We start from the raw sequence: 12,066 nt of genomic DNA on the forward strand, positions 1-12,066 counted from the left end.
AATGGATAAATGAAAAAAACCTTTGAAACCGGAATTGAAGTAAAAATAAAAGGATTTAAATAAAGCTTCTGCTGTGATGTGAGTCTCATTTCCTCTTACTCAGCTCAGTGAAAGCAGCATTTTGTTTCCTAAACTCCCGCTGCAACGGCTGAGGATCGATCTTTACAATGGAACTGGGTGTACAGGGATGCTGCGTATGATATATATATATATATATATATATATATATATATATATATATATATATGTATATATATATATATATATATATGTATATATATATATATATATATGTATATATATATATATATGTATATATATATATATATATGTATATATATATATATATATATATATGTATATGTATATGTATATATATATGTATATGTATATATATATGTATATGTATATATATATGTATATGTATATATATATATATATGTATATATATATATATATATATGTATATATATATATATATATATATATGTATATGTATATGTATATATATATGTATATGTATATATATATGTATATGTATATATATATATGTATATGTATATATATATATGTATATGTATATATATATATATATGTATATATATATATATATATATGTATATATATATATATATATATGTATATATATATATATGTATATGTATATATATATGTATATGTATATATATATATATATGTATATGTATATATATATGTATATGTATATATATATCACTGGAAGAAGTTGGATTTTTTGGACAACTGTTCCTTCCTGCCTTGGATGCTGTGCAGCTGGATTAATTCTTCCCAATACTTTTGTATATTTTACTCTTTTGTCATGATGCATAACCATAGCAACAGGGTGGTTTACAACAGGGAGCAGCTGAATAACATTGGAAAGGAGAAATAATTCGACAACTGAAGCCAGAAATCCCACTGGAATTGAAAAGGAGGCGTCGTGGATGCAGAGCAGGAGCAAAGAGGAGAGAGAGAAAGAAGAAGTTCAAACCATCTCTGCCATCCGTCATCATGGGCAATGTAAGATCGTTAGCTAACAAGTTGGATGAACTTCTAGCCTTGACAAGGACTTAGCAAGAATATCGGGAATGTAGCATTATGTGTTTTACTGAGACATGGCTACAGGATCATATCCCCGACTCCAGCGTCTCTCTGCCGGGCTTCCTGACTGTACGAGCAGATCGAGATTTAAATAGTAGCAGGAAAAGGAAAGGGGGTGGATTGGCAGTGCTTGTCAACAACAGATGGTGTCACCCAGGACATGTTACTGTGAAGAGTCGTCTCTGCAGTCCTGACATTGAACTATTGGCAGTAAGTTTTCGTCCATATTATTTGCCAAGAGAGTTCACCAGTGTTGTTTTGGTGGCTGTTTACATTCCACCCTCAGCTGTTGCCGACACTGCATGTGATGTCATCAGTTCCGTTGTTGCTAAGATACAGACTCAACACCCCAATTCTTTTGCAGCAATATCTGGTCATTTTAATCATGCCTCACTCTCTGCTACACTGCCAACTTTTCAACAGTTTGTCAGCTGCTCTACCAGAGAAAACAAGACATTGGATTTGTTTTACACAAATGTCAAGGATTCATACATTTCCAAATCAAGACCTCCCCTGGGTAAATCAGATCACAACCTTGTTTTTCTGTGTTCAGCATATAAACCCCTTGTCCAGAGACTACCTGTCACAAAAAAGACTGTTAGAAAGTGGTCACATGAAGCTGAAGAAGCCTTACAGGGTTGTTTTGATGCAACCGATTGGATTTCTCTTTGTAAGCCACATGGAGAGGACATTAATGCCATGACTGAGTGTGTGACTGACTATATAAACTTCTGTGTGGACAACACCATCCCCACCAGAACAGTGAGATGCTTCCCTAATAACAAACCCTGGATCACCAGTGAGCTAAAGGAACTATTGAACAGGAAAAAAAGAGCCTTTAGGGAGCGAGACAGGAAGTTACTGAGGAGTATACAGAAGCAGCTCAAAGTCAAGATCAGAGAGAGCAAGGAGGTGTATAGAAAGAAGCTTGAGAGTAAACTGCAGAGGAACAATATCAGAGATGTGTGGTCAGGAATGAAGAAGATCACAGGCCTCAAGCAGAGGGAGGATCGGATGGATGGAAGTCTGGACAGAGCAAATGAGCTGAACACATTCTTCAACAGGTTCAGTTCTGGAACAAGCTCACCATCCTCCCCTCCTGTTCCCAGCCAAAGAGACATCCCACCCTCCTCTGACCCACAGCTTTCCTGTAACATCTCCACCTCAGTCATGGATTCTTCTGCTTCCACTAGTTTGTCATCAACCCAATCAGGAGATGCTGCTGTCCCCTTTGCCTCCCCCTCCCACTTTTCTGTTTCTAGAAGTCAGGTGAAGAGGCAGTTGGAGAGACTGAACCGGAACAAGGCTGCAGGTCCAGATGGTGTCAGCCCCCGAGTCCTGAAGGCCTGTGCAGAGCAGCTCTGTGGGATTCTGCAACACCTTTTCAACCTTAGCTTGACCCAAGAGAAGGTACCACTGTTGTGAAAGACATCCTGTCTGGTTCCGGTACCAAAGAAAACTCACCCTTCAGATATCAATGACTACAGACCTGTTGCCCTGACATCCCACATCATGAAGGTCCTGGAGAGACTCCTGTTGACCCACCTGTGTAAGCAAACCAGCACATATCAGGACCCCCTGCAGTTTGCTTATCGCCATGGAGTTGGAGTTGAAGACGCTATCATACACCTGCTTCAACAAACCCACTGTCATCTGGACAAAGCAGGCAGCACTGTGAGGATCATGTTCTTTGATTTCTCCAGTGCATTTAACACAATCCAGCCTGATCTGCTTCGTCTGAAACTCCAGAAGACTCAGGTGGAGGCCTCAACAATCACCTGGATTAATGACTACCTGACAAACAGACCACAGTTTGTCAGACTGAAGAATTGTGTGTCTAACCAGGTGATCAGCAGCACAGGAGCACCACAGGGGACTGTACTCTCACCATTCCTTTTCACTCTGTACACTTCAGACTTCCAGTACAAGTCAGACTCCTGTCATCTACAGAAATATTCAGATGACTCTGCAGTGGTCGGGTGTATCAGAGATGGACAAGAAGCTGAGTACAGAGAGCTGGTGGACCGCTTTGTGGCATGGTGTGGGAACAATCATCTCATCTTGAATGTGAACAAAACAAAGGAGATGATTGTAGATTTCAGGAGAAACAGGGTCAGATCAAACCCTGTTTCCATCATGGGAGAAGAAGTGGAGGTGGTTGAGGAATATAAATACCTTGGTGTTCATGTGGACAACAGACTGGACTGGAGACACAACAGTGAAGCAATCTACAAGAAAGGACAGAGCAGACTGTACTTCTGGAGGAAGCTAAGGTCCTTCAAGGTTTGCAACAAGATGTTGCAGATCTTCTACAAGTCTGTTGTTGAGAGCGTCATTTCCTCTTGCGTCATCTGTTGGGGCAGCAGCATCAGAACCAGGGACCTAAAAAGACTCAACAACCTGATAAAGAAGGCTGGTTCTGTTCTGGGGACGACTGTGGAACCTCTGGAGACAATAATGCAAAGAAGGATTTTGCATAAAATCAAGAGAATTATGGACAACCCTGAACATCCTCTCCATGAGACTGTTATCAGAAAACAGAGTCTCTTCAGCCAAAGGCTTCTTCAGTTTGGATGCAAAACGGACCGCTACAGGAAATCTTTCCTGCCCACAGCCATCAGCATCTATAATAACTCCTTGGTTTAATTGAGCTACATCAACATTTAATTTCCCTCTGGGATAAATAAAGTATTTTTGAATCGAATTGAATTGAACTTGAGTTTTAGAAATGTGTATGTTTAATTATGCAAATGAGGCATTATCTCATTAAATATGCGCACATTTGCAAATATTTCTGGAAGATAGATCTGAACATGTGATAAAGCCAGGTGCAAAATTCTTTTTTAATTTTGTTTACACACAAAATGAAAAGAAAACTACAGAGGGATTTCAGGATATCTGCTTTCATTTCCTAGGAAATCAAAATATACTGCCCATAGGCTAAAAAACATTGATTTTCGCCATATTTTTTTATTCATATTTTAATCAGGCCAGGAATGATTTATCAACAAATCCTTCTGTAAATATCTTCAGAATACTGCTAAGTGTATAACTGGAAAGTTTGGTGTTAGTAGGTGCTCCATAGGCTGAGATATTGATGCTGGAAAAATACAAAAAACTGATTTTGAGAAAACGGCATTTAAAGATTTAAATAGGGGAATTAATTTTGGTAAATTCAGGCGAAACGCAATTAAACAAAATGTGATGAAATAAACATTTTAATTTATGTTTTCAACGTTTTCTTTATTGCAGGTTGAAAGAACACATATTGAAGGAGTAGACTGGCCCAAAATCTAAAAATTGACCACTGCATTAAAAATCCCTGTTTCTGCCCGCCGTGTCTCGCCTTAAAGATCAGCTGTTACAGATATGAAAATAAAATAAAACCAGCTGACAAACATGCAGGAAGCTGAAGTGTAGCAGAGTCACAGAAATACTTGTGTTGATTTAAGGCTTTTATTAGATAATAAAATAACTTTGTCTTTACAGAAACGGAAACATCTCATGAACAGCAGCAACAACAGCATGTTTTAGTGCAAAGGGATTCTTTTAAAACAGAGGCCCCTGAATGCAGCACAGAGCCCCTCACCAACCCGTTTATAACACGTTCCAATGAAACTCACTGGAATCAGATGAGTCGGGAAGTTTTATCTCCACTTAGTGAAAATCAAACTGCAGAAAACCAGAACATCAGAAACAACCTCCTTGGAGTGCTCGTGTTTTTGTCCCGCCTGAGGGAAGAACGTTTCGTCCGTGACTCTGACTGACTGATTAAAGCCAAACAACAAACAGAGAACAGCTGTTGTTGCTGCTTTTTCACCCAATCGTCATCTTCAGGTCCAGTTTCTACTGGTCTGGACTGGGCTGTTCTGGTCCAGTCTCCAGCGGTCCTGCCTGGTCAGGGGTGGGTCTGCTGGTGTTGCTGATCCCTGAGAAATGATTGGCCGGAGCTGCGGAGCTGCCGGACAGCAGCCGGGATCTCTGAAGGTGGAAGAAAAGCTGGTGAGAGAAGGATGGTTCTGAAACAAACAGCAACTGCTCTTAAACCGATTCGGACCCGAGAGTAAACATTAATCTGGACAGAACTTGACGATGACGTCATCCCAGTAGATGCATGTGTAGCCCCCAATAAGCCCCTTGATAAGCCCCCGATAAGCCCCTTGATAAGTCCCTTGATAAGCCCCCGATAAGCCCGTTGATAAGCCCCCGATGAGCCCCCGATAAGCCCGTTGATAAGCCCCTCGATAAGTCCCGGAAAAGCGCCCAATAAGCCCCTTGATAAGCCCCCGATATGCCCCCCGATAAGCCCCTTGATAAGTCCCTTGATAAGCCCCTTGATAAGCCTGCCGATAAGCCCGTTGATAAGCCCCTGATAAGCCAGTTGATAAGCCCCTTGATAACCCCCCGATAAGCCAGTTGATAAGCCCGTTGATAAGCCCCCAATAAGCCAGTTGATAAGCCCGTTGATAAGCCCCCGATAAGCCAGTTGATAAACCCCTTGATAAGCCCCCCGATAAGCCTGTTGATAAGCCCCTTGATAAGTCCCTTGATAAGCCCCCGATAAGCCCCCAATAAGCCCCTTGATAAGCCCCCGATAAGCCCCCCGATAAGCCCCTCGATAAGTCCCAGATAAGCCCCTAATAAGCCCCTTGATAAGCCCCCGATAAGTCCCTTGATAAGCCCCCGATAACCCAGTTGATAAGCCCCTTGATAAGCCCCCCGATAAGTCCTTGATAAGCCCCCCGATAAGCCCCCCGATAAGTCCCTTGATAAGCCAGTTGATAAGCCCGTTGATAAGCCCCCAATAAGCCCGTTGATAAGCCCCCGATAAGCCAGTTGATAAGCCCCTTGATAAGTCCCTTGATAAGCCCCCCGATAAGCCCCTTGATAAGCCAGTTGATAAGCCCGTTGATAAGCCCCCAATAAGCCCGTTGATAAGCCCCCGATAAGCCAGTTGATAAGCCCCTTGATAAGTCCCTTGATAAGCCAGTTGATAAGCCCGTTGATAAGCCCCCAATAAGCCCGTTGATAAGCCCCCGATAAGCCAGTTGATAAGCCCCTTGATAAGTCCCTTGATAAGCCCCCCGATAAGCCCCTTGATAAGCCAGTTGATAAGCCCGTTGATAAGCGCCCAATAAGCCAGTTGATAAGCCCCCGATAAGCCCCCCGATAAGCCCCTTGATAAGCCCCTTGATAAGTCCCCTGATAAGTCCCTTGATAAGCCCCCCGATAAGTCCCTTGATAAGCCCCCAATAAGCCCGTTGATAAGCCCCCGATAAGCCAGTTGATAAGCCCCTTGATAAGTCCCTTGATAAGCCCCCCGATAAGCCCCTTGATAAGCCCCTTGATAAGTCCCCTGATAAGTCCCTTGATAAGCCCCCCGATAAGTCCCTTGATAAGCCCCTCGATAAGTCCCGGATAAGCCCCCAATAAGCCCCTTGATAAGCCTGCGATAAGTCCTTGATAAGTCCCTTGATAAGCCCCCGATAAGCCAGTTGATAAGCCCCCTGATAAGTCCCTTGATAAGTCCCTTGATAAGCCCCCGATAAGCCAGTTGATAAGCCCCCAATAAGCCCCTTGATAAGCCCCCGATAAGCCCCCCGATAAGCCCCTCGATAAGTCCCGGATAAGCCCCTAATAAGCCCCTCGATAAGTCCCGGATAAGCCCCTTGATAAGCCCCTTGATAAGACCCCGATAAGCCCCTTGATAAGCCCCTTGATAAGTCCCTTGATAAGTCCCTTGATAAGTCCCTTGATAAGCCCCTTGATAAGTCCCCCGATAAGCCCCCCGATAAGCCCCTTGATAAGCCCCTTGATAAGTCCCTTGATAAGTCCCTTGATAAGCCCCTTGATAAGTCCCCCGATAAGCCCCCCGATAAGCCCCTTGATAAGCCCCTTGATAAGCCCCCGATAAGCCCCTTGATAAGCCCCTTGATAAGCCCCCGATAAGTCCCTTGATAAGCCCCCGATAACCCAGTTGATACGCCCCTTGATAAGCCCCTTGATAAGTCCCTTGATAAGTCCCTTGATAAGCCCCTTGATAAGTCCCCCGATAAGCCCCCCGATAAGCCCCTTGATAAGCCCCTTGATAAGCCCCTTGATAAGCCCCTTGATAAGCCCCCGATAAGCCCCTTGATAAGCCCCTTGATAAGACCCCGATAAGTCCCTTGATAAGGCCTAAAAAAAATTTTTTTTGGTTCCGGTTTCCGACCGACTCTGTCAATTTACGTGCGACCCAAATTATTTTATGAGCTTGGGGAAGAAAAAAAAAAAAGAACACAAATACATTTTTTTTAATGCAAACTATAATTACGTTTTTGTACAGCACCTCTTCATCCTGTACAAGGATGAGCGCATGCTCTCGTGAAAACAATGACTTCACGTGAGCTCTGCATGCAGACTGGATCGGTAGCGCGTGTTATATGGTTGCGGGAGAAAGATGGATATATGCGTGGTCTCCATTGTTTGTCCATGCAATAGCGTGATAAACAAAATTGTAAGATTGGTTAGGAAATCTTTCGAAAATGTCCTTGAAGAAGTCAAGCAGTGCACTTGTTAATTTGTGTCAGCAGCCGGTGTTTCTCCTACTACTCCTACTTTGTGGTTTTGCGCATGCGCCGAGACGATTTTCTAAGTTTCGTTTTCACGCCCATAATGTTTTGCTACCCTGCGTCTGATTATTTTCTCTTTTGGAAGACATGCAAAGTAATAAAACACTTATCGTATTACCAAGGAGTTAGCTTAACATGCACAAATGGGGTGTCATTCACCATTTGAGTTTTGTATTTGGAACACTTCTGTCTTTATTTAGGTGACTCTGCTCCATCATTGTCATGAATGCATTGAGAATGAGGAGCATTATTTGACAGCGCGTTATTGGATTATCAAAATGTGCTACCCTCTTAAATATTGATTTGAAAATGTTATGAACATGCTGCCATTCATCCTACAGTGGCAGTGAGGTGATAAGTCGTCTTACAAGAATACATTGAGAAGGGGGAGCATTATTTGACAGCGTGTTATTCAATCAAAATGTGCTACCCTCTTAAATAAATCAATTTCATTACACTTTTTATAATTACTCACATGAGAGACAAAAACACTGGGCTACTTCTGACGTTCTGTGGAGATCTAGACCGCGGTTTGATCAGATTAAAGGGTCACCCCAACACAAGCCCCCGATAAGCGCCCGATAAGCCCCCCTGCAGGCGTTCTGACTCACCGCCGTCCTCCTCCGTCGTCCTGGCTCTTGGATTTTCTTCTCCTCCTCCTCTTCCTGACGGGAGGAGCAGGACAGCTCTTCCTCTTTGATTGGCTGCATGGTAGCCAGCAGGGCGGGGACAGTGAAGCAGGACAGGAAGCGGGCCTTCAGCAGCTGGTAGGCGGGGTTAGTGGAGAAACGCTCAGCCACCAGCTGACGCACCGCCCTCACCCGCTCCTCCACCTCCTGGTGCTCCTGGTCGGCGCTGACGGAGGCAGCTGCAGGAAGAAAAAACAAACAGCTGAGACACACCTGCGCCACCTGCGCTCACAGCATGCCTAGCTGCTCACCTAGCTGCTCACCTAGCTGCTGCTCACCTGGCTGCTGCTCACCTAGCTGCTGCTCACCTGGCTGCTGCTCACCTGGCTGCTCACCTAGCTGCTGCTCACCAAGCTGCTCACCTGGCTGCTGCTAACCTAGCTGCTGGTCGCCTAGCTGCTGCTCGCCTAGCTGCTCACCTAGCTCCTGCTCACCTAGCTCCTGCTCACCTAGCTGCTGCTCACCTAGCTGCTGCTCACCTGGCTGCTCACCTAGCTGCTGCTCACCTAGCTGCTGCTCACCAAGCTGCTCACCTAGCTGCTGCTCACCTAGCTGCTCACCTAGCTGCTGCTCACCTAGCTCCTGCTCACCTAGCTGCTCACCTAGCTGCTCACCTGGCTGCTGCTCGCCTAGCTGCTGCTCGCCTAGCTGCTGCTCGCCTAGCTGCTCACCTGGCTGGTGCTCGCCTAGCTGCTGCTCGCCTAGCTGCTGCTCACCAAGCTGCTCACCTAGCTGCTCACCTGGCTGCTCACCTGGCTGCTCACCTGGCTGCTGCTCACCTGGCTGCTGCTCGCCTAGCTGCTCACCTGGCTGCTGCTCACCTAGCTGCTGCTCGCCTAGCTGCTGCTCACCTAGCTGCTCACCTGGCTGCTGCTCACCTAGCTGCTGCTCGCCTAGCTGCTGCTCGCCTAGCTGCTGCTCGCCTAGCTGCTCACCTGGCTGCTGCTCGCCTAGCTGCTGCTCGCCTAGCTGCTCGCCTAGCTGCTCACCTGGCTGCTGCTCGCCTAGCTGCTGCTCACCAAGCTGCTCACCTAGCTGCTCACCTGGCTGCTCCCCTGGCTGCTGCTCGCCTAGCTGCTGCTCACCAAGCTGCTCACCTAGCTGCTCACCTAGCTGCTCACCTGGCTGCTCACCTGGCTGCTGCTCGCCTAGCTGCTGCTCACCTGGCTGCTGCTCGCCTAGCTGCTGCTCACCTAGCTGCTGCTCGCCTAGCTGCTGCTCACCTAGCTGCTCACCTAGCTGCTCACCTAGCTCCTGCTCACCTGGCTTCTCCGCGGGCCGTCTGAGGTCTGAGGTGGAGTCCGGCAGGTCTGGCGGGGGCTGGGTGGTGCTGGGCTGGGTGGGGCCGGGCTGGGTGGGGCTGGGATGGGTGGAGCTGGGCTGGGTGGGGCTGGGGTGCCGCGGTTTGTTGCCTTCGGACAGCAGCTGCAGGGACGCCTGCGTCAGACACTTCTTGGCCCGCAGCAGCGCACTGAGCGCGCTCAGAGTGCTGGCGGACGGCGGCAGGTAGGGCAGAGACCCCCTCGCTCCAGGTACCCCTCCACGCCCACTCAGCCAATCACGCACCGCCTCTTGGGGCTCCAGGAACATGAGGGAGGAGTCAAACTGCAGCCCCTCCTTCCTGAGGGGAGGAGCCTTAGCTGCAACTACCCCGCCCTTATATGGCAGGTTCCCTTCAGGGTGGGGCTGGGAGGAGCTACGTGACAGGGCAAGAGGTGGGCGGGGTTTGGTGAGACAGGTGGGCGGGGCCAGAGCAGGTGGAGGCTGATAGGGGATGGAGAGGTTTGACCTGTGAGGGGGCGGGGCCAGGGGAGATACGAACGCCATCTGGACCAGCCCAGTCTGAGTCATGACCCACATGGTCTGACCAGGAAATAACGGCAACGCTGTGGGAGGAGCCTGAGCCTGAGGCGGAGGCGGAGGCTGAGGCAGAGGCTGAGCGCCAACGCCGTCCTTCGACCGACGCCACGGCGAGGAGGAGCTTCTCTTCTTTGCTTCAGCCTGGAAACAGAAAGCAGATCAGACGGAAGAGACTTGGACCACTGACATTTTACAGACTAAAGTGGGCGGAGCCACAGAGACTCTACCAGCTTCCTCCAGACCCTGAACGATGTAACCGTTCACGATCAGGAGGATGGGGATCTAACCCCAAACCCCCCCCACAGAATCCCTCAGGGAACAGGATCGTAAACCAACTTCAGGGCTGACGTACGCACTTTTCTACAAGGTGATGTTGGGAAACTGTTATAATAAATAAATGTGGAAACAATTAGTCCTCAGACAGTGATGTGCACATTTTGAAATAGATGAACTATTAACACACCCATGTGTCTATAGTTACACGAGCGGATATACAAGCAGCGCAAAGCGGTGCAATACCTACCATTAAAAACAATGACTGCTTTAGTACTTTGCAGATGGTGCAATTCAAAGAGAGCGTGTGTTCAGAGACAGAGAGCGTGTGTTAAGAGACAGAGAGCGTCAGAGAGCGTGTGTTCAGAGACAGAGAGCGCGTTTCAGAGACAGAAAGCGTGTGTTCAGAGACAGAGAGCGTGTGTTCAGAGTCAGAGAGCGTGTGTTCAGAGACAGAGAGCGTCAGAGAGCGTGTGTTCAGAGACAGAGAGCGTGTGTTCAGAGTCAGAGAGCGTCAGAGAGCGTGTGTTCAGATTCAGAGAGCGTGTGTTCAGAGACAGAGAGCGTGTGTTCAGAGACAGAGAGCACGTGTTCAGAGACAGAGAGCACGTGTTCAGAGACAGAGAGCGCATGTTCAGAGACAAAGAGCGTCAGAGACAGAGAGCGCATGTTCAGAGACAGAGAGGGTGTGTTCAGCGACAGAGAGCGCGTGTTCAGAGACAGAGAGCGTGTTTTCAGAGACAGAGAGCGTGTTTTCAGAGACAGAGAGCGCGTGTTCAGAGACAGAGAGCGTGTGTTCAGAGACAGAGAGCGTCAGAGACAGAGAGCGTCAGAGACAGAGAGGGTGTGTTCAGAGACAGAGAGGGTGTGTTCAGAGACAGAGAGCGTGTGTTCAGAGACAGAGAGCGCGCGTTCAGAGACAGAGAGCGTGTGTTCAGAGAAAGAGAGCGTCAGAGAGCGTCAGAGAGCGTCAGAGAGCGTGTGTTCAGAGGGAGAGCGTCAGAGCGCGTGTTCAGAGACAGAGAGCGTGTGTTCAGAGGCAGAGAGCGCGTGTTCAGAGACAGAGAGCGTGTGTTCAGAGACAGAGAGCGTGTGTTCAGACAGAGAGCGTCAGAGAGCGCGTGTTCAGAGACAGAGAGCGTCAGAGAGCGCGTGTTCAGAGACAGAGAGCGCGTGTTCAGAGACAGAGAGCGTGTGTTCAGAGACAGAGAGCGTCAGAGAGCGTTAGAGAGCGCGTGTTCAGAGACAGAGAGCGCGTGTTCAGAGACAGAGAGCGTGTGTTCAGAGAAGGAGAGCGCGTTTTCAGAGACAGAGAGCGTGTGTTCAGAGAAGGAGAGCGCGTTTTCAGAGACAGAGAGCGTCAGAGAGCGTGTGTTCAGAGACAGAGAGCGTGTGTTCAGAGACAGAGCGCGTGTTCAGAGACAGAGCGCGTGTTCAGAGACAGAGCGCGTGTTCAGAGACAGAGAGCGTGTTCAGAGACAGAGAGCGTGTGTTCAGACAGAGAGCGTCAGAGA

At 47.7% G+C, this 12,066-nt stretch overlaps 1 protein-coding gene across 2 annotated transcripts in view; it reads right to left on the reverse strand.

Moving 5' to 3' along the window:
• Positions 1-4,373: 4,373 nt before the first annotated feature.
• Positions 4,374-12,066, reverse strand: part of snapc4 (small nuclear RNA activating complex, polypeptide 4) — a 54,538-nt gene continuing 46,845 nt past the window's right edge. Inside the window, exons 20-22 of one of the 2 annotated variants that reach the window (XM_075466978.1) lie at positions 9,682-10,420; positions 8,342-8,598; positions 4,374-5,100 (exon numbers count right to left, since the gene is read on the reverse strand). In XM_075466978.1, coding sequence (XP_075323093.1) covers positions 4,966-5,100; positions 8,342-8,598; positions 9,682-10,420 — 1,131 coding nt within the window. In that variant the 3' untranslated portion in view covers positions 4,374-4,965. Of the gene's footprint in view, positions 5,119-8,341; positions 8,599-9,681; positions 10,421-12,066 lie in introns of both variants that reach the window. The other variant, XM_075466977.1, reaches the window with a different exon arrangement.

The sequence above is a fragment of the Odontesthes bonariensis genome, chromosome 6 (genome assembly GCF_027942865.1).
Source record: "Odontesthes bonariensis isolate fOdoBon6 chromosome 6, fOdoBon6.hap1, whole genome shotgun sequence".
Taxonomy (NCBI): Eukaryota; Metazoa; Chordata; class Actinopteri; order Atheriniformes; family Atherinopsidae; genus Odontesthes; species Odontesthes bonariensis.